The 21,870-nt window shown below is 34.7% G+C and overlaps 1 protein-coding gene across 8 annotated transcripts in view; it reads right to left on the reverse strand.

Annotated features, from left to right (window-relative positions):
• USP34 (ubiquitin specific peptidase 34) overlaps positions 1 to 21,870 on the reverse strand; it is a 226,199-nt gene that overhangs the window by 128,676 nt on the left and 75,653 nt on the right. For all 8 annotated transcript variants that reach the window (XM_063078358.1, XM_063078359.1, XM_063078357.1 and 5 more), the window contains exons 11-18: positions 12,672 to 12,797; positions 12,111 to 12,240; positions 11,402 to 11,437; positions 10,895 to 11,025; positions 10,013 to 10,623; positions 7,325 to 7,539; positions 1,520 to 1,635; positions 1,300 to 1,427 (exon numbers count right to left, since the gene is read on the reverse strand). In XM_063078358.1, the coding sequence (XP_062934428.1) occupies positions 1,300 to 1,427; positions 1,520 to 1,635; positions 7,325 to 7,539; positions 10,013 to 10,623; positions 10,895 to 11,025; positions 11,402 to 11,437; positions 12,111 to 12,240; positions 12,672 to 12,797 (1,493 nt within the window). The remainder of the gene's footprint in view (positions 1 to 1,299; positions 1,428 to 1,519; positions 1,636 to 7,324; positions 7,540 to 10,012; positions 10,624 to 10,894; positions 11,026 to 11,401; positions 11,438 to 12,110; positions 12,241 to 12,671; positions 12,798 to 21,870) is intronic.

Here is a 21,870-nt window from a genome sequence, read left to right on the forward strand (position 1 = left end):
TTCTTTGGCATTTGGATAGCTACACAGAGAATATTTAGTTATTTTGAATAGTGCTGCTATAACCATTCTTGAACATGTCTTTTGGTGACCATCTGGATATAGTTCTGTTAGGCATATATTAGAAGTGGAACTGCTGGGTCATAGGGTATGCACGTGTGTATACGGGGAGTGTAAATTGATATAATCACTTTAAAAATTGGTGCTTTCATAGACTTTTAAAAAACAAAATTACCATTTTACAACTAACTGCTATGAAACCTATATAATGATGATATAACATCCAGCCATTAAAAACATTCTTTGTAAAGAATATATGCCAAATGAGGCAACTGATCCACTAATGAAGTTCTTTGCCTGCATAGATAAGCAATTATTTTATTGTGATTGTTCACATTATAGCCCTTTTAAGAACCAAAAGTAAAAAATGAAATATTGCACATACCTTTTCTAATTCAACTAGGAAAAAAATATTTTGAAGCACTTAGATATTCAATAAAATTAGACTATAACAGGCCTGGGCAGATGTGAGCTGCAAACAATAAGTAACTGACCTGTCAACATATATACCAAAATCATGTTTTTATTACATCAGAGGATGGAACGTTATCAAAGCAGTATAAGTCAAGGGAAACCTGAAACTGTACCAATAAAACAGCACTGAAAATCAAGAAACTTGTAAACATTTGAGCCCCGATGAGAAGTATATAATAAATGTAAGGCAGAATTCAAACTGGAGAAGAAACACTGAACTAATTCTTTTTAAAACCACTTTATTGAGTGAGGTATGATTTGACATACAAAAAGCTGTACATACTTAACGTATACAACTTGATGAGTTACTAACCTAATTTTTTATGCTCTACAAAAGTTGAGACACAAAAGACCCACCCAAATGGAAGAAAAATGCCATTATCAAAGTGTTTATATTTAGCTTAATTTCACTTATTTAACTTCCTTTATATATACTATGAGACAGTTCAAGAACATTTAACTGCAATTTGAAAACACAGTAATCATCACTATGTGCCCGGAATCAAGACGAGAACAATTATTATTACAATTCCTTTGTTTCTGTTGGAGGAGATCTAACCAAGGGTGCTGAAAAGTGATGAAAAACAAACACTGAGTGATAAAATGTTAACCTTGAGAGAAAAAGTCTCTAAACCTAATATGAAAACCACAAATACTAAAAAACAGAGTGATACAAGTAGTTTAAATATTATGAAAACACCATACTTAGTTAGAATACACAAAAAGAACTTTGACGGCTACATAAAAATTATTTTAACTTCTCTTTACCTGTTGTTTCCTAAATTTTCAAGGCAGCCTTCAATGAATCTCATTCGAATCTGTCTATCCGTAAACCAACATACTAAGGAACAAAGAAGTTTCTCTGCTTCACTTATTAATCCTTCAGAAAGATTAACCTACAAAAAAATATATACACATGAAGCTATTATTTATCCTGATTGCATTTTGCTATAATGTTATAGTCTTTTGGCTCAATTCATTAACTTACTGCATCATCATCTTGGACTATATCCCACAACAAAGTGTTTCCTTTCTTGCAAACGTTATCCAAATTAATGTCTGTCACAGCATTACTGTTGAATTGATGTTTATGAACTGCAGGTCCTAAAGGGGTAAAACATAGCATACTTATAGAGCAATGCAGCTAACTGAAATTGGGAATTATAACATTCATAAAGTTAACAAATCCAAAGAAAAATATAAGAATAAAACTTCTTAGATCGCAAAATAAAAATATAACATTAGAACAATATTTGCCTTGTGAATGAAAAACAATAGTACTGTTTAGAGTTTGATAAGGATAAAGTGAAGTAAGTTTTCTTTCCAGTCTCTTTACTATTTCTAATAAATATGATTAACCTTTTCCACGTCAATAAAACTATATAAATATTTTAAACTCAAACTAATCACAAAGAAAACAATTTATATAAAATAATTCCTTAACCAATAGACACTCCTCCAAATGACCTTCTGTATAATCTCCTATAATCCCTACATTTAAAAAAAAAAAGGGGCCGAGCCCGTGGCGCACTCGGTAGAGTGCTGCACTGGGAGCGCGGCGACGCTCCCGCCGCGGGTTCGGATCCTATATAGGAATGACTGGGGCACTCACTGGCTGAGTGCCGGTCACGAAAAAACGACAAAAAAAAAAAAAAAAAAAAAAAAAAGAAAAACTATTTCTACTGGGGATGATTTACCCAAAACATTCAATTAAAAGATTCCATTATAATAACTCAGACTTTCTGAGTGCCACATTAAATAATCACTAGTTCTATTATATTAGGTAAAAATGCTTTTTTTTTTAACAGCTTTACCATGAAATCTACCTATTGAATTGTACATGCATACAATTTCACAAAATTGAGAACTATGCGACCATCATCACTCTAGTTTTATAATATTTTCACTACCCCCAAATGTTCCCTTGTACCTAAATATCATTAATCTCTGATCCTGTTTGCCAGCCTTAATCTGTTTTCCTTCCCCACAAATTAGCCTTTGTAAAAACTTCACAAAAATAAAATTATACAATATGTATATTTAAGTTTGGCTTCTTTTACTTAGCTTGTTTCTGAGGATCCTTGTAATTAAAGAATAATATTCCATTGTACAGAAATACTGCATTTTGTTTACACATTCACCAGTCAAAGGAAAGTTGGATAGTTTCTAGGTTTTGGCTATTACGAATAATAATGCTGCCATAAACATGTTACAAGTCTTTGTACAGACTTACCTTTTTACCTGAAAAAAGACTTTCCTTTTTTTCCTTTTACTAGGAGTAGGAGCTGGGGGAAGCCAAACCCAGCTGCAACTAGGCAAGCTGCCACCACTGGGGTCCTGAGACATTGAGCCAGGGGAAGCCAAACACAACTGCAACTGCAACCACAACCAGGTAAAGAACACACCAAAAACACCATTTTCACACAGGTAGTCCACCACAGCCACCAAAATTGCCATGGCTGCCGCAAAAGTGGCTAGTCTCTATAGCAGCAATCACAGCCAACATGCAGATGGCACGCCAGACTCTTAACTTCATTGACACAAGGAGAGGCACGAGCAGAGACCAAAAAACAAAAAAAAAAGAAGAGAGAAGAGGTCCTCTCTCTCCACAAAGGACACTCCAGAGTAACAGAAGTATCTGATTTATGACAATAGGGGAGGACTTAATCACACCTGTTTCAGTACTGGACAGATTGTCTAGGCAACAAACCAACAGAGGAACAGTTAATCTATCAGATGGAGAGAACACATCTATGGTTATTAGAGGGGGGAGGAGGAAAGGGAAAGGGAGTGATTGGATAAGGGGCATAAAGAATAAGTATGATTTGTAACAATGAATATGCCAATAAAAATTTTTTTTAATTTTAAAAATTAAATAAATAAATAAATAAATAAATAAATAATGAATGAATGAATGAATGAATGAATGAATGAATGAATAAATAAATAAATAGGAGTAGAACTGCTGGATCATATGGCATGTGTATAACATTTTAAGAAACTGCCAAAACTTTGGGAGTTCCAGTCAAGATGGCAGAATAGACGGTACGCAGTGTCACTCTCTCCCACAAATACACCAATTTACAACTATAAAAATGTAACATCAGCCAACCTGGAGCCGCAGGAGCTCAGGGGAAGACGAGGAGAGACCTACGGAGTTCATGAAGGCCGGAGAAACCATGATAAGAGAAAGAAAAAGCTGCTCTGAGTGTTTCGGGTTGCGGCTGCTTTAAGGCTTGAGCTGATAAGCACATGGAGCAGCAGCCGGCGGGAGCCGCAGCTGTGCCCCTCAGATGGAGTTACTTGGAGGTGGCAGGAGAGAAGAGGGCCTTGGCGGCCCCCAAGACAGCAACACCACTAACAAGGTTTCCATGGACCCACGCAAGAGCGAGGAGCCAGAACAACTGAAAAAAGGGAGCCATTCAGAGGCTGGTGAGTCATCACAAGGGACCAGTGCAGGGCCCGTCCTATGAGAAGTGTTTGGAGCACGGGTGGTGGGGGAGTTGTGCCCACCAGGGGAACACTGGGACACAGCAAGGACGGCCAACCTGCCCCCCAATCAGCACAGAACCACTCAGAGGAGAAAGGTCAGGAATGCAGAATTGCATGGGGTGCAGTTTGATGAAAAACTCAGGCCCAGATCAGAGATTCCACAGAACAAAGATCCACTGGTCTCTGGAGAGCCAGAAGTACCTATAAGATCAACCATTAAACCCTGAGCTACACAAAAAGCCTTCCCTAGGGAAACAGCAGCAAAGCAGCAATTTGAACAACCATACACTCAAGTACTGGTTCCCACAGGAAGTTCCCCTGTGTTAGAAGTAAGCAAAGGACAAAAAATTAGTTCCAGCCCAGGCACACCACCAGCACCTTTGAGCCTGCCTGGGAAACGGAGGCTTGGATCCAGGGACTGAACCCCACTCCCACGCAAACTGCGCCAGCACCTCGAGGCCTGCCCAGGGACCCGAGACATGGAGAAGGGAACCAGACCTCCCTCCCACAACCAGGCACATGGAGCCAGCGCCTCGGGGCCTGCCCAGGGAGGGACCAGAGGCATGGAGAAGGAGACCAGACACACCCCACAACCAGGCACACTGCCAGCGCCAAGGAGCATGCCAAAAACTTCACCTCCATGTGGGTGGCCCACCACAGCCACCACAATAACTATGCCTACCATGAAAGCGGCTAGATACCACAACCACCACGCAGATGGTCCACCAACCACTGGAGTGCATTCACACAAGGACAGTCACCAGCAGAGACAAAGAAAAGAAGATGTTTCTCTCCACAAAGCCCATTTCAGAGTGACAGAAAAAAGCATCTGCTCTATGATAATATTGGGGGACCTGATCACAACTCTTGGCATTGGACAGATCATCTAGGTAACAAATTAACAGAGTAACCATTATTCTTTCAGAAGGAGAGAAGTAATCTAGGCTAATTAGAGGGGGGAGGGAATGGGGGAAGGAGAGAGATTGGACAAGGGGCATAAAGAATAATTACGATTTGTAACAATATATATGCTAGTAATGTTAATTTGAAAAATAAATTTATGAAACGAAACTGCCAAACTGCTTTCCAAATGGGCTGTGCCATTTTACACTCCCACTAGCAGCATATGAGTACCAGGTCCTGTTCCTACACAACCTCCTCAACACCATGGTGTCATCACTCTTTTTAACTTCAGCCATTCTAGTAGGTATGTAGCGAAATCTCATTATGGTTTATAATTTACATTTTCCTAATGACTAATGATGTTAAGTATCTTTTCATGTGCCTTCTTTGGTGAAATAAATCATTTGCCACTTTTTAATTAGGTTGTGTTACTACTGAGTTGTACAAATTCTTACATATTCTGGATACAAATCCTTTATTAGGTATATAATTTTCAAGTACTTCTTCCAGTCTATGGCTTGTCTTTTTTTGGCGGGGGATGGGGGTGGTATCTACCTTTTAAAGTTAATTTTATTAAAATATAATTACATACAAAAATCAAGACAGAGAACATTTCTATCACTCCAGAAAGTCCCCTTGTGACCCTTTACAATCAATCCCTACCCCCAGACCCGAGACCATCACTGAACAGATTTCTATCATTGCAAATCACTTTTGACTGTTCTAGAGGTGCATGTAAATGATATATGGTATGTACTCTTCTATTTCTAACTTCTTTTGCTCAGAATGTTTTTTTTATATTCATCCATGGTGTTGCATGTGTCAGTAGTTCTTTCTTTTTTATTGGTGAGTAGAATTCTACTATATGAAATACTAGTTAATTCTAGTTGAGGGTCTTATAAATAAAGCAGCATGTATAAACATTCACATACAAATCTTTTTTCAGACGTTTTCATTTCTCTTGGGTAAAAACCTAGGGCAGGATAAAACAGTTCTCCAAAGCAGCTATATTTTATACTCAACAGCAATGTATAAGAGTTCCAGTTATTCCATATCCTTAGTGTCAGTCCTTGATACTTTCAGTCTTTAATTTTACCCTTTCCAATAGGTGTACCTCACTGTGGTTTTAACTTGCCATTTCCCAGATGACTAGAGACATTGAGTATATACTTACTGACCATTTCTATGTATCTTCTTTTATAAAATATGTGCTCAAATCTTTTGCCCATATTTAAATTTGATTCTTTGTCTCACTGTGTTGGAAGAGTTCTTTATAGTACTAAAATCACTGTAATACAAGGTGAATTTAGAGAGCATTAATATATATAATCATTTTGTTCAATTTCTAACTCCATGTGGTAAAAATATGTAGAATCCTGAATATATAAAAGAAAAATATGGGATAAGAGAAGAATGGTAATGATTTAATAAATATGGCATCAAATTCAATATGATGACCTCAATCTTAACCTATTCATTTCTTAACAACCACAACACAATGAAAGAGTCACAGTAACTTTATCTAGATCATGTACAAGGAACATTTAAAATCACTAACTGTGTCAAGGTGAAAGTTGTGTCTCTAAGTCTGATCATGATCTTTCAGCATAAACCCAATCCAGCAGGTTTACTTCTGTTATAATGTACTGACATCCCAAAACCCATTTACTAGACTAGCAAGTGCTGAAGGTACCTAATCAAGCAAGAGGTTGGATAAAGGCCTTTAAACTGCCAATTCTAAAACTGTTTTTCCCTCTCTTATTTTTTCTCCCTTTCTTCATTAATCTTCTACTACTCTTTAACCTCCCCCATCCCCCATTCTCTCAAGTCTGGTCATGTCCTATTACTTTTTTTAAGATTTAGATTTATTAAAGCAATCCTTTCTCAAACACTTTCATCACCACAGATAAAAGAAGTACCTTGACCTTTAGCATTCACCTCTCCTTATTTCCCCCCAAGCCTCCACAGCCACAAGCAACCACTAATCTACTTTCCGCCTCTGCAGATTTGCCTATTCTATACATTGCATATAAATGGAATCATATAGTATTAGGTCTTTTACTGTCTCCTATTACTTTTAGGTCCTAAGATTTCTGAATATAAAATCTAATACAGCAATATATATATATTTTCTAAAATATAAAGCTTTAGTTTTCTTACATATTACTGTACATTTCCTTTTCCATGTGAACATCTCTTGATAGAACTGCAAGCCCTACTTATACTCATGACAGAGTATTTACAATAATTCTATTTTCTTAGAAAGAAAACTACCATATGAAAGTTATTTTGGCAAAAGCATTTAAGTATCACAACACTATTGATTCCTTTAACAATGTAATATAAATTATTCCTGTTTTGAAAAACATAATATATTTTATTTACTAAAGAACCTTACCTTGACTAAGATGTTCATGGTAAATGGAAGCTAAATTGGGAAGATGTTGTTGGAGATGAGATGTTAGTTCTGCATGAGAATTAATCTGAACTAACTCCTCTTCACATCCAGATTCTTCACCATCAAAATCAGCCATATTTTTTTCTGATTTTGCACTGACCTGGGAGCTACTACAACTGACATCATCAGCACTTAGCATATCATCAACCATATGCCTATAATACAGAGAAAAGCACAAAGTTAGTACTTACAGGTTAAGCATACTTTGTGAATCACAAAAAATACCTCTTAAAACATTTGGCACAAATTGCAACACACTCAGCTAGCTACATGTTTTTTAACAATATGAAATATTGAGAGCTTTACAAACACTAAAAAGTCCACAATGTCAGAACTATTTAATAATTTTGCAATATCTACACTTATTACTAGCCCAATAACACACCTCACTAGAATAACTTGAAAGAATAATTTTAGGCAAGATCAGTAATACTCACTATTAAATATTATTTTATAAACTTAAAGTCACAATGTAAAACCACAGAATTTATTTACATTTATTTATACAAACTGCAAAATCAAATGAGATAACTACTAGAAAAATATTTCAATCTACATATTGAAATATATAATCTAAGGCTACATATAGATGGAGTATTAATCGGGAAACTTTTAACTCAAATACATATTAAACACTAGCTTCTAAAACATGCTCTACTGGGTGCTGTAAAGGATATAAAGAAAAAAGGATGAAAAATAACATCAAAAAAGAAACCAAAATGAAGTGCAGGATAAATTTAGAGACTCACAAATAGTACCATATTCAAAGAATATGGAAAGAGCTAATATGAAAAATTAAACAATTAGGTATTTGGCGATAGGAGGTATATTTAGTATCAAGACTAAAATAGATGTGCAATGTGCCAAAGTGAATATATTGGATTACAGTTTTGTAATAAACAAATTGTTTTGTATTCATCATGAGCTGTGCTGGGAACAACTTTGAATGTGCCCATATGTAATGTCAGAGAGTAAATCAGTGGTTCTCAATCAGTGGTGATTTTGGCCCCCAGGGTGACACCTGACAATGTCTAGAGAGTTTTGGTTCTCAAAACTGGGGAGATGCTACTGGCATCCAGAGATAGGGGCTATGCGTGCTGCTAAACATTCTACAATGCAAAGGGCAGCATTCACATTGCTGTAAATTCCAAACAAAGAATTATCTGTCCCAAAATGTCAATAGTGCCTCAGTTGAGTAACAGTGTCTAAAACTCAGATGTGTCAGTGATACGAATAAAATAAAAAGGCAAAGGAAATAAAGATGCAATATGTATAATAGTTATGTAGTTCACACAAACAACTAACCTGAATCCCTGGAAGGTCTGGCAAATTGTCAAGTCTAAGAAAGCACATCCTGATAAACTGCATATTCATGTTTCATCATTAGCTCAAATGCTACTAACTTGTAATGACAAGAATAACAAATAAGCAGCTAATATTTATTAAAGACATATTTTGTACCAATCACATTAGCCCACAAAGTCCTCACAAAAAACCCCATGAGTTAGGTACCACTATTCCCATTTTATAGATGAGAAAGATGAAACAAAGAAAAACTAAGTACTTTGCCTAACATAACACTACTAGTAAGTGACAGAATCCCATTTGTTTTTAAATACTATGGATATATTTCACAGATAATCAAAAAGCTTTACACTGTAGTATATCCTTATTAATACCCTAAAATAAGGAGGTACATAAAATTTCCCTTTTTATCACCATAGTTCAGGGAATTTTCCATAAGCAATCCTGTATCTGCTTTTAGGCAATTATTACAAGCAGCTGAAGATCCAAATCTGTACTGTACATTATGATAACCACCAATTCAGACCACTGGCCGGTCTAAACCGAGATGTGCTATAAGTATAAAGTATACACTGAACATTAAAGATTTAGTGTAGTGGACTGAATTATGTCCCCCCAAAACTCACTGAAGCTTGAATTGTGTTCCTCAAGTTTTACATATTGGAAACTTAGTCCCCACTGTGACTGATAAGAGGGTGGGAAATCCTTTTATGGTAATTGAAAGGTGGGGCCTTGAAGAGGTGATTGGATTATAGGACCATGCCATAGTGAATGGATTAAAAATGGTGGTCAGGGGCATGGTTCTGAGGGCTTTAAAAGAAGAGGAGAGTATATCTTTCTTCCTCTGCTCTCTGCTTATACCACCTTGCAATGTAAGACCACTGGGGGTCACTGTTGCCACCACCAGATGGACTTTGGACTTCACAGCCTAAGAAAATGTAAGCAAATAAATTTCATTTTCTTTATACATTACCCACTTTGAAGTGTTTTGTTAGAAGCAACACAAAACGGACTAATATTTAGTGAGAAAAAAATAAAAGAAAAAATCATTAATTTTATACTGATTACATGTGGAAATGATATTTTATATATTACTGGTTTAAAAGAAATCTAATTAAAATTAATCTCACCTATTCCATTTTGCCTTTTTAAACGTACTCACTAGAAAATTTAACATTACCTATTTGTGGCTTACACTTGTAGTTTTCATTACACTACTACTGAACATAACTAATCTAGAATAAACTGCAATTGAATAAATACAAGATACACACAGTATTTCCCTAAAGGAAATATAAGCTGGATATTTTTAAGTAGGCTTACCCATCGTGGTGGTGGTGATGGTGGTGGTGGTGATGGTGATGTTGTGGACCAATAAACTGCCGACAATTAAATAGTTCATTCCCAATAGTCTCCCCAAGGAAGTCCCCAGTTCGTGTGATACAAGACTCCTGAGACCCTTGTGCTATATGTCCAGCATTCATTTCCCCTGAAATATCATGTTCTGGGTCTTCAGAGTGTGAACAGGCTTCCAGCATTCGTATTCGATTATCTACTGATGGCAATGCCTCAGCGTTAAAAACTAGGTCCTTTCCTGTTCCACTGCTTGTCCCATTTCTTTCTGATGGGCCTTGGGAATCCCCCAAGCAAATGCCTGCTTGGCTTTCTAACTTTCTGTTGCGAAGATCCGTACCACAGCTGCTTTTGGGAGGATTATGACCATGATCGTCATCTTCATCTTCTTCTTTAAGGGCTTCAATATCTGCAATGTCCTCTGATTGTACCTCACTTCCAGGGCTCCCCGCTGACTGGCTTGCATGGCTAGAATTGACCTCATTGCTAGATCCATCACTATGTCCACTACTGCTACCAGGACCACTGCTTCCATCTTCACCACTGTTGGCAGTTTCATCAGAACTTCCCTGCATGGATTCCTGTATTGATAAATAAACATATTGAAATAAATATTTAAACTAGTAAGAAAAAAGTAACTGATGTTAATACACTGTACTTTTTTAAAAGGCTTGTCATATTCCTTTGAACAATGCAAAATGGAATTAAAAACTCAAAGAAATGGATACCAAAAATACTACTTAAAGGAGAGGAGAGGCCTAAACATGGATTACATTTGTATCACCAGTTCAAATGGTAAACATGGCAGTAACTCCAAAATCCCGTTAAAAAGAGGAAAAACTATTTTCATACCTCTGTGTCTGAAAGTCGCTGCTGTACATGTTTGGTTCTATTAATAAGCTGCTCATCCATTTCAATGTCACTGCCTCCACTTTGATGTGTATCACTGTTATCACTGCTTTGAGGACTAGCTGCAGGTGACCCTATATATAATACATTATTTATTCTTACTTCTAATTTGTATTATTATGAATCTAATAGAATAACATTATCCTTTTATTCCTTAAGCTATTTACCAAAGCTTCATGCTAAGTAGCCAAAAGTTTAATCAATCTCTAAATATGTTGACATTTGTCAATTATTTCTAAAGAGTATATACATGATTTCAATTAAAAGTCAAGATACTAATGATTTTAAGCAAAATGAGCAAGATGGATAACTGATGGTTTACATCTCTTCCAAAAATGAATTTTAAGACTCTGATACAAATATACTATTATATAAAACCAATTAACTCTACAAGATGGTAAAAACAAAACTGTAAGTCATATTGCCATGCATTTTTAAGACTCAACTTACAAGGGGATGGAGCTGCTCTTCTGAGCTCTTCTTCCTCTGAAGGAAAAGGAAAAAACAGGAGGAAAACATTCTAAGTGACTAAGCTTCCAAGGGACAGCATATCAGTTGTTCATATTACATAACCAACAAGACACAGGTAGGGAAACCTGTAATAATGTAAGTTCCCACCACCTGTAGTAGTTGTTGTGGGTGCCTGCACAGAAAAGCCTAAGAAAAGAGTAGTATATGATGTCAGGAGACAAAAATTGGGTTTAAGTAGATAAAGTTTTAGAAAGTCCGTGAAAGCTATATATGTAAAAGATAAAACACAAAGCACACGATACGGTAGAAAACTTTGAAGTATCAAGCACAAAAAGAAAACAATATCATTATATTCTACTCTTAACATTATTTCTAAAACAAAGTTTTTGTTTATTTACTAAACAAAAACTCCAAAGCTCTCATAAAATAAAGTTTGGTTGTTTTGTTAAAGGAAAGAAATCTAAACATGAGAAAATACAATAACTACTAAAACTTTATTACTGTCCTTTACTTGAAGGGTAAGCCAAAAACAAACTAACCACAGTTTTATTAACCCTTTCATACACACTCTATCATCCTAAACTTAATTTAAAATTAAGATTAAATTATAAGTATTAGCAGAAAATACTCCAAATTTGAGTCATAAATTTTGAACAAGTTACTTCAAAATACATTACACTTTACTAACCTTTCTTATTTCCAATAGGAATATTAGTATTTAATAAAGATGCAAAAGAACTCTGTTTAGATAACTGAGCTTTAGCTGCTAGTGCATTATTCCACAATGCTTTAATTAACATAGATGCCAAGTACAGTGTCTAAAAAAAAGAGAGAGAGATTAAAGTTGGAGGCTTTTAGGCAACACTATAACAAATTTAACACCCATTTGTCTAACTGAAATGTCAGCACTAATAAACTACAAGTTAAACTATCTAACAAATTTTCACTTTACAGGAAAAAAACACTATGATTCTGGTTTTAGTTTTGTTTTGTTTTTTTCTAATTGAAACATAATTGATTATACGTATTTGTGGGGTACAGAGTTGACTATCAGAATTTGTGTACAATGTGTGATGACCAAATCAGGACAATAAGTATATTCTTCATTGCAAAACATAATCATTCTTTGTGTCCATTAACCAATTTCTCCCTAACCAATTTTTCTGTGTCCATTAACCAATTTCTCCTACTTTCCAAACACCTCTAGTAACCACAGTTCTGTACTACAATTATGTTTTGAATGTATTACCTGTTCAGTATGAACACTTGGCTCAAGAGCTGAGACCAGATTAAGGAGATGTCTGAGTGGTACAGGATCCAAATTCTTGATGAGTGAGGGAAATAAGTCATGTATATACCGACTACAATGTTTCAACTAGAAAATAAAGGTAGAGAGAATAGTCAAAACTAATAACCCTACATAAATAAATTACCTGATACGAAAAGTTACATAGTTTGAAAAGTCAAGAAGTTGGCCAGAACACCAATATTACTAAATATACTGGTAAAATGCTAATTATCTAATATCATAAATAACAGAGCATAAAATAATGAAAATATGACTTAAACAAATTTATCTTAACCAAACAAACACAAGCTTAATTTCCTAGTCTCAAGAGGGAAGCCCTTAATAAATACAGTTTTCAGGAAATATTATTTCAGGTATATTTCTCATATTAAATGTTTATGAAGTAATTATGTAACACATTACTAGAGTACACAGTAGAATCTCTTATCATAAAGGTCTATATAATAATAAACCATGAGATAGAAAAGTTCCCCTTTTATAATAAACAGAAGTATGTAAATATACAAGGGAAAATATGAACATATGACTACTCAATATTACAATGCCATGTAAGATAAAATTATGTTATAGCTATAACATTGCTGTGAAATCAATTAGAGCAAATAATATAAGATTAGACCAGTAATTCCCAACCTGATAGCTCTCAAATAAAAAGCTGAGGTTTGCTACTTATTTTCAATACATAAAAAGTTTATAAGAAAGTATTGATTTTCTGACTCCAAAATATTGATTTTTCTATTTTGTGGATATAAACCATATGAATTCTCTTCTGCTGCCTCCCCGATCATGGTAAATGTGCACAACCTAATTCTGAAGCACTAAGTGAAATAAAAGCAGTGAAATAACACTGGAGAAATTCTTCTGTGTTGGTGAAAGTTCTTATAAACTACACTATTTTGATACCACTATTTACTTCAATGCTACTAATTACCCATTAAAAAAAGATATGAATAATCAATTATAAGTTTAATACTTTTAATAGGTCTCTAAGGACATTAATTTTAATATAGTATTAAACATTATAATTAGACTATATTAACAGTTTATACTTGCTTTTTGCCAACAAGTAATTATTATATATGTCTTCTAATAAAAATGTGATAAAAACATACAATATAATAAACTTCTGATTTTCTGCCCATTTGATCATTAATATAAGGGAATTTCCATAACAGACTTAATTTTGATAATCAAATACCTTGTTGGTTATCTCTAACTGACAAGAACCTTGAGAGAAAATTATGAAATCCTGTAACTGAGGCAAAAAAAAATTAGGTTCTTTTAGATGTGCACATTATGATAGCAAACTCAAAAAGTACAGAAAAGAATATTAAGATTGTATGGCTCAAGTTTCTGGTAAAGTGGGCATAATGAAGCTAGTTCACAGACTCTTCTTCATTAGTTATCAAAAACAGAGGAAAAGGACATCAGGGAAAATGACAGAACAGAAAGTGCCAGGAAGTCATCTCTGCACCTAGACAACAACTGTACTGCAGAAACTCTCTGATATAACTATTCTGGAACTTGGGAGTAATTTGTAATTTGACCCCTTACACATGCAGGGGAAAGCCTGGTTGGTAAACTGTAGTTAATATCAGCAAATTTCAGCTTTCAGCACTATTGCTGCTACCCATTCCAAACCCTCCACCCTAGCCCTATGGCAGGCAGATATAGGGACAGCAATACAGGTTTCTGGTGCAACTTATTGGAGCCAGAGTGGGCAATAAGGACAATGTCTTCCAAGTTTTGATTGCTAGCTCTGATTGATGAGGTACAGGCACAGAGGCTGGCTGCCACTGTTTCAACACAAACCACCCGAAGTGATTACCAAAACAATTTAAAGGAACTGTACCTGTTTTGTGGAACAACATTAAAAAACAACTGCATATGCAGGGGAATTCAGAAAGCTACCATGGATGCCCAGAGAGAGTCACAGGCTTGGAAAAGACCTGAGCAGACAGACTATAAGCTTTCATATCATGCTAATTACCCAGGACAGAGAAATCCTATGAAAATCTAAAAAAAAAACAACAAAAAAAAAACGATGAGCAAATCCTGGAGTAGGAGGAGAATCTGATTTCCAGAGTTAAGTTCAAATGTCCAGTTTTTAAGGAGAAAAAGAAAAAGAAAAAAAAAAACATGAGACATGCAAAAAAACAGAAAAGTATGGCCCATTCAAAGAAACAAAATTAAGTCCACAAAAAATGTACCTGAAGAAGCCCACTTGGAATTACTACACAAAGACTTTAAAACACCTATCTTAAAGATGCTTTAAAGAACTAAAGGAAGACAAGGAAAAGGAAGGAAGAGAAGGCATGAACAAAATGAGATTATCAATAAAAAGACAGAAATTATAAAAAGAAACTTTTAAAAATACAATAACTGAAATGCAAAATACACTAAAGGGGTTCAAAAGCAACTCTGAGCAACAAAAGGAAGAATCAGCAAACTTGAAAATTGGACATCTGAATTTTTCGAGTCTGAGGAAAAGAAAAAAAGAAGGAAGTAAAGTGATTAACCTAAGGGACCTGTGGGATACCATGAAGCAGACCAACATACTCATTGTGTAAATCCCAGAATGAGAAGAGGAAGGGAAAGAACACTTTAAGAAATAATGGCTGAAAACACCCAATTTGATGAATGACATGAATCTACAAATCCAAGAAGTTCAGCAAACTCCAAGTAGGATAAACTCAAAGAGACCCACACCCAAAACACAATACAATCAAATTGTATAACACCAAAATCAAAACAAAAGTTTTAAAAGCAGCAAAAGTTGGGCTGGCCGGTTGGCTCAGTTGGTTAGAGCACCACACCTTATAACACTGAGGTCAAGGGTTTGGATCCCTGCACTGACCACCCACCAAGAAAGAAAAAAAAAAGAAAGAAAGAAAGAAAGAGTAGCAAGAGAAAAGCAACGCATCACATACCAGAGATCCTCAATAAGATTATTCACCAATTTCTCATCTACAATCTTGGAGGCCAGAAGGCAGTGAGCTAATACATTCAACAGGCTGAAAGGAAAACTTTCAACTAAAAATTCTATACTTGGCAAAACTGTCCTTCAAAAATGAGGGAGAAATTAAAACAGTAGCAGAAAAATAAAAACTGAAAGAGTCTGTTAACACTAGACCTACCCTCCAAGAACTGCTAATAGGAGTCCTTTATATTGAAATGAAAAGAAGTCAGACAATAATGAAGAAATAAATGATCCACTATCTACAAGAAGATCACCTTCTATCCAAAGATACAAATAGAGCGAATGTGAAAGGATGGAAAAATATATTCCATTCAAATAGTAAGCAAAAGGTTGGGCTTGCTATACTAATATCAAATAAGAAAGAATTTAAATTTTAAAAAGGTTACCAGAATAAGTGAAATTACCATATGATCCTGCAATCTCACTCCAGGGTATATATCCAAAAGAATTCAAAGCAGAATCTCAAAGAGATATTTGCTCTCCCACAGTCACTATGTCATTATTCATAATAGACAAAACATAGAAACAGCCAGCCATCAACAGATGAATGGATAAAGAGTATATGGTATATACATACAATAGAATATTATTCTGCCTTAAAAAGGAAGATAATCCTGCCACATGCTACGATATAGGTGAATTTTGAGGACATTATGCTGAGTGAAATAAGCCAGTCACAAAAGGACAAATACCTTATGATTATATTACATGAGGTATCTAGAGTAATCAAAATCATGAAAACGAAAAGAAGGATGGAAACTGCCAGGGGCTGATGTGAGGGGAAAATGAGAAGAGTTGTTGTTTAATGGGAATAGATTTTCAGTTTTGCAATATAAAAAAGTTCTAGAGATCTGTTACAAAACAACGTGATATACTTAAAACTACTGAACTGTACACTTAAAAATGGTGAAAGGGGAGAAATCATAGTTTTGTTTTTTTTTAAACCACAATTAGTGTTTAAAAGGTTACCAAAAATAAAGGACATTACTTATTAATAAAAGGTTCAAGCCCAAGAAGATATAACAATTACATACATGATGAGGGAAAAATTAACAAAACTGAAAGAATGAAAAATTCTACAATTGGAGACTTCAATTTCCAACTTTCAGTAATAAACAGAACAATCAGACAGAAGATGAATGAGGAAATAGAGGACTTGAACAACACAATAAACCAAACAGACCTAACAGACATACAGAATATTCCACACAACAACAGCAGAAAACACCTTGTACTAAGCACCCATAGGACACTCCCAGATAGACAAGTTAGGCCACAAAAGAAGTCTCAACAGATTTTAAAGGACACATATTATCATACAAAACATTTCTCCACCTACAACAGGATGAAGCTAAAAGTCAATACTAAAAGGAAAACTGAAAAACTCAAATATGTAGAAATTAAACAATACATTCAAAGGAAAAATCACAAGGGAAATTAGAAAATACTTACAGATAAATGAAAACAAAAACACAACCAAAATTATCAGGATGCAGAGAAAGCAATGCTCAGAGGGAAATTTACATCTGTTAATGGAAATTTATCCTTACAAATACAAATGTAAATTAAAATAGAAGAAAGATCTCAAATTAACAACCAATCTTTACAACTTAGGAACTAGAAAAGAACAAATTAAATCCAAATCTAACATAAGAAAGGAAATAATAAAGACTAGAGAATAGATAAAATATAAAATATAAAAGCAATAGAGAAAACTTATAAAACCAAAAGTGGGTTCTTCAGAAAGAATTACTAAGAAAAAAATATGACATAAATAACTAAAAGCTGTGATAAAAATAGACATTACTACTAAACTGACAGATATAAAAAGGATTATAAGAGATAATATAAAATTGTACACTAGAAAATTGGACAACCTAGAAGATACAAATTCCTTTTATGAAGAAAAAAAACTCAGAAAACGAATAAGGGGAAATTCTTCAACACATTACAGGTTGTTTATGAAAAACCTTCAACTAACATCATACTGAATGGTGAATGACAAACAGTTTACAACATAAGATCAGTATAAGATAAGGATCAGTCACCACACTCACCACTGCTATTCAACACTGAACTGAATTTCTAGTCAGATCTATTAGACAAATAAATTAAATAAATACATAAATAAATAAATAAATAAATAAAAGGCATGCATCCAAATTAGAAAGAAAGGTAAAACTCTCTATTCACAAATGACATGATCCTATATATTGAAAATCTCAAAGAATCCACAAAAGAGCTACTAAGTTGAGAAGCAAACTCACAAAGGTACAGGGTACAAGATCAACATACAAAAAAACAAGCTATGTTTCTATATATTAGCAAGGAACAATCTGAAAAGTAAATTAAGAAAGTTATAGCATTTACAACAGCACATAAAATAATTAAATACTTACAAATAAATCTAAGGAAAGAGGTTAAAGACGTATATACTGAAAACTTTAAAACAATGCTGAAAACAAGTGAAGATCTAAGTGAACAGAAAGACATTCCATATTAATGAACAGACTTAACATTAAAATGTTACTATTATCCAAAGTGATCTACAGATTCAATGCAATCCATACGAAAATTCCATCAGCCTTTTTTGCAAAGATGGAAAAGCTTGTCCTCAAATTAACATGGAATTTGAAAGGACACTGAATAGCCAAAACAATGAAAAAGACAACTTCGAAACTAGCAACAAAACAACAGTAATTAAAACATTGTGGTGGTACTGGCATAAGCACAGACATATAGACTAATGGAACACAACAGAGAACCCAGAAATAAACTTTCACATAACAGGTCAATTGATTTTCAACCAAAGGGTCCCAAGACCATCCAATGGTGGAAAAGATAGTTTTCTCAACAAATGATGCTAGGAAAACTGGATATTCACATGCAAAAGCATGAAGCTGAATCTTTACCTTATGCCACATATGACAATAAACTCAGAATGGACCAAAGAACTAAAGAGATAAAAATTTTATAAAACTCTTAAATGATAAAAATAAATCTTCATGACATTGGATTTGGCAATAATTTCATGAATGACACCAAAAAGCACAGGCAACAAAAGAAAAAATAGATATATCAGACTTCATAAAAATTAAGATATTCTGTGCATCAAAAGATACTAACAAGAAAGTTCTAACCAGAGCAATTAGACAAAAAAAAAAAAAAGAAAAGAAAAGAAAAGGCATCCAAATAGGAAAGAAAAATTCCCTGTGTACAGCTGATATGATCATACATATGTAAAAAGTCCTTACGACTCAACAAAAAAATTGTTAGAACTAGTAAATGAATTCAATAACTCTGCTAGACACAAAGTCAACATACAAAAATCAATTGTTTCTATAGACGAATAACTCTGAGAAGGAAGTTAAGAAAATCCCATTTACCATAGCACAAAAAGAATAAAATACTCAGGAATAAACTTAACCAAAAAGTTACACTGAGAATTAGAAAACACTGATCAAGAAAAGTGAAGAGAAAGATAAATGGAAAAACATCCTGTATTCACGAACTGGAAGAATTAATATTGCTAAAATGGCCATACTACTCAAAATGATCTACAGAGTCAATGCAATCCCTATCAAAATCTCAATCGCATCTTTACAAAAATAGAAAAAACAATCCTAAGATTCATAGGAAACCACAAAAGAACCCGAATAGCCAAAACAATCCTGAGCAGGAAGAACAAAGCTGTAAGAAAGCTCCAGTAATCAAACAATAACATACTAGCATAAAAAACAGACATACGAACAAATGGAACAAAAACAGAATCCAGAAATAAACCCACACATCTACAGTCAACTGATCCTCGAGAAGGGTGCCAATAATACACAAAAAAGGAAGGGACAGACTCAACAAATGGTGATGGGAAAACTGGATAGTCACATACAGAAGAATGAAATCAGTCCCTTACTCACGCCACGCAGAAAAATCGACTCAAAATGGATTAAAGACTTAAACATAAATATAAGACTAAAATCGTATAATATGAGAAGAAAACAGTGGGAAAACTTCTTGACACTGGTCTGGGCAATGATTTTTTGGATATAACACCAAAAGCATAGGCAACAAAAGCAAAAATAGGCAAGTGAGATTTCAAACTAAGAAGTTGCTGCACAGCAAAGGAAACAATCAACAGGGTGAAAAGGCAACCTATAAAATGAAAAAAATATTTCCAAACCAAATATCTGATTGGGGGTTAATATCCAAAATGAATAAGGACCTCATACAACTCACTAGCAAAAAAACCCCAAATAATCCAATTAAAAAATGAGCAATGGACAATAGACATTTCTCAAAAGATGTACAAATAACCAACAGGTATAAAAGCTGCTCAACACCACTAATCATAAGGGAAATGCAAATCGATACCATGAGATATCACCTCATGCCTGTTAGAACAGCTATTGTCAAAAAGACAAAAGATAACAAGGGTTAGCCAGGATATGGAGAATTAGGGAACTCTTGTACATTGTTGGCAGGAATGTAAATTGATTACAGCCATTATGGAAAACAGTACTGAGGTTACCAAAAAAATTAAAATACAACTGCCCTATTATCCAGCAATCCCACTTCTGGGTATATATCCAAAGGAAATGAAATCAGTATCTCAAAGAGGTATCTGCACTCCCACGTTCATTGCAGCATTACTCACCATAGCTAAGATATGGAAACAACCTAATATGTCTTTCCACAGATGAATGAATAAGGAAAAGGTGGTATGTATGCACACACACTGGAATATTACTCAGCGTTTAAAAGAAGAAAATCTTGCCATTTTGACAATATGGATGAACCTAGAGAACATTAAGCTAAGTGAAATAAGACACAGAAAGATAAGTACTGCATGATCTCACTTAAGATTTCACTTATGTCGAATCTAAAGTAGTCAAACTCCTTGAAGAAGAGGAGAATGGTAGCTGCCAAAAGCTGGGAGGAGAAGGAAATGCAAGATGCTGGTCAAAGGGTACAAAGGAAAGGAGTACAAAGGATGGGAAGGAAGAAGGGGAGGGAGGGATAGATGGAGTAACTATGAGAGGTAAAGGATATGTTAATTAGCCTGATTATGGTGATTATTTCACAGTGTATATCAAATTGTACACCTTGAATATATATAACTTTAATTGTCTATTAAATCTCAATTTTAAAAAGTGAAAAGGCAACATATAGAATGAGAGAAAATATATGCAACTTATATACCTGATAAAGGATTAACATTCATAATATTATAAAGAACTTCTAAAACTCAACAGAAAAACCGAACAACTCAATTCAAAAACAGGCAAAGGATGTGAATGTGCATTACTCCAAACAAAATACAAATGACCCTTGAACAACACAGGTTTGAACTGCACAAGTCTACCTGAACGCAGATTTTTTTCAACCAACCACTGACTGAAAATACAGTATTCACAGGATGCAGAACCCATGTATAAGGAGCGCTGACTATTCACATATGCAGATTCTGAAGGACCAACTGCAGTACCTGAATATCCACAGCTTTTGGTATATGTGGGGGATCCTGGAACAAATTCCCTGCACATACTGAGGGATGGCTGCGTACAAATAACAATAAGCAAAGGAGAAAATGCTTAACATCATTAGTCATTTGGAAAATGCAAATAAAAACCACAATAAGATACAAATTCACTCCTACCAGGATCGATAAAATTTTTTTAAAGGCAAATAACAAGTGTTGGTGAGGATGTGGAGAAACTGGAACCCCCACCCCCTCCCACATTTTTGGTGAGAACATAAAATGGAGCAGCCACTGTAGAAAACCATTTGGTAGTTTCTCCAAAGATTAGACACAGAATTACCATATGGTCCAGAAATTCGACTCCTAGGTATATATACAAAAGAACTGAAAGCAGGGACTTCAACAGATATTTGTAAACCCACGTTCACAGTAGCCAAAGGAGGAAACAACACAAATCAGAAGATGAACAGATAAACAAAATGTGCTATATACATACAATGGAATATTATTCAGCCATAAAAATGAATGAAATTTTATATATGCTATAACATGAATGGGCCTTGAAAATATTATGTTTAGTCAAATAAGTCACACATGGAAGGACACACATTGGGGCCGGCCCCGTGGCCCACTCAGGAGAGTGCGGTGCTTGGGAGCGTGGCGGCGCTCCCGCCGCAGGT

Source organism: Cynocephalus volans, chromosome 14 (genome assembly GCF_027409185.1).
Source record: "Cynocephalus volans isolate mCynVol1 chromosome 14, mCynVol1.pri, whole genome shotgun sequence".
Taxonomy (NCBI): domain Eukaryota; kingdom Metazoa; phylum Chordata; class Mammalia; order Dermoptera; family Cynocephalidae; genus Cynocephalus; species Cynocephalus volans.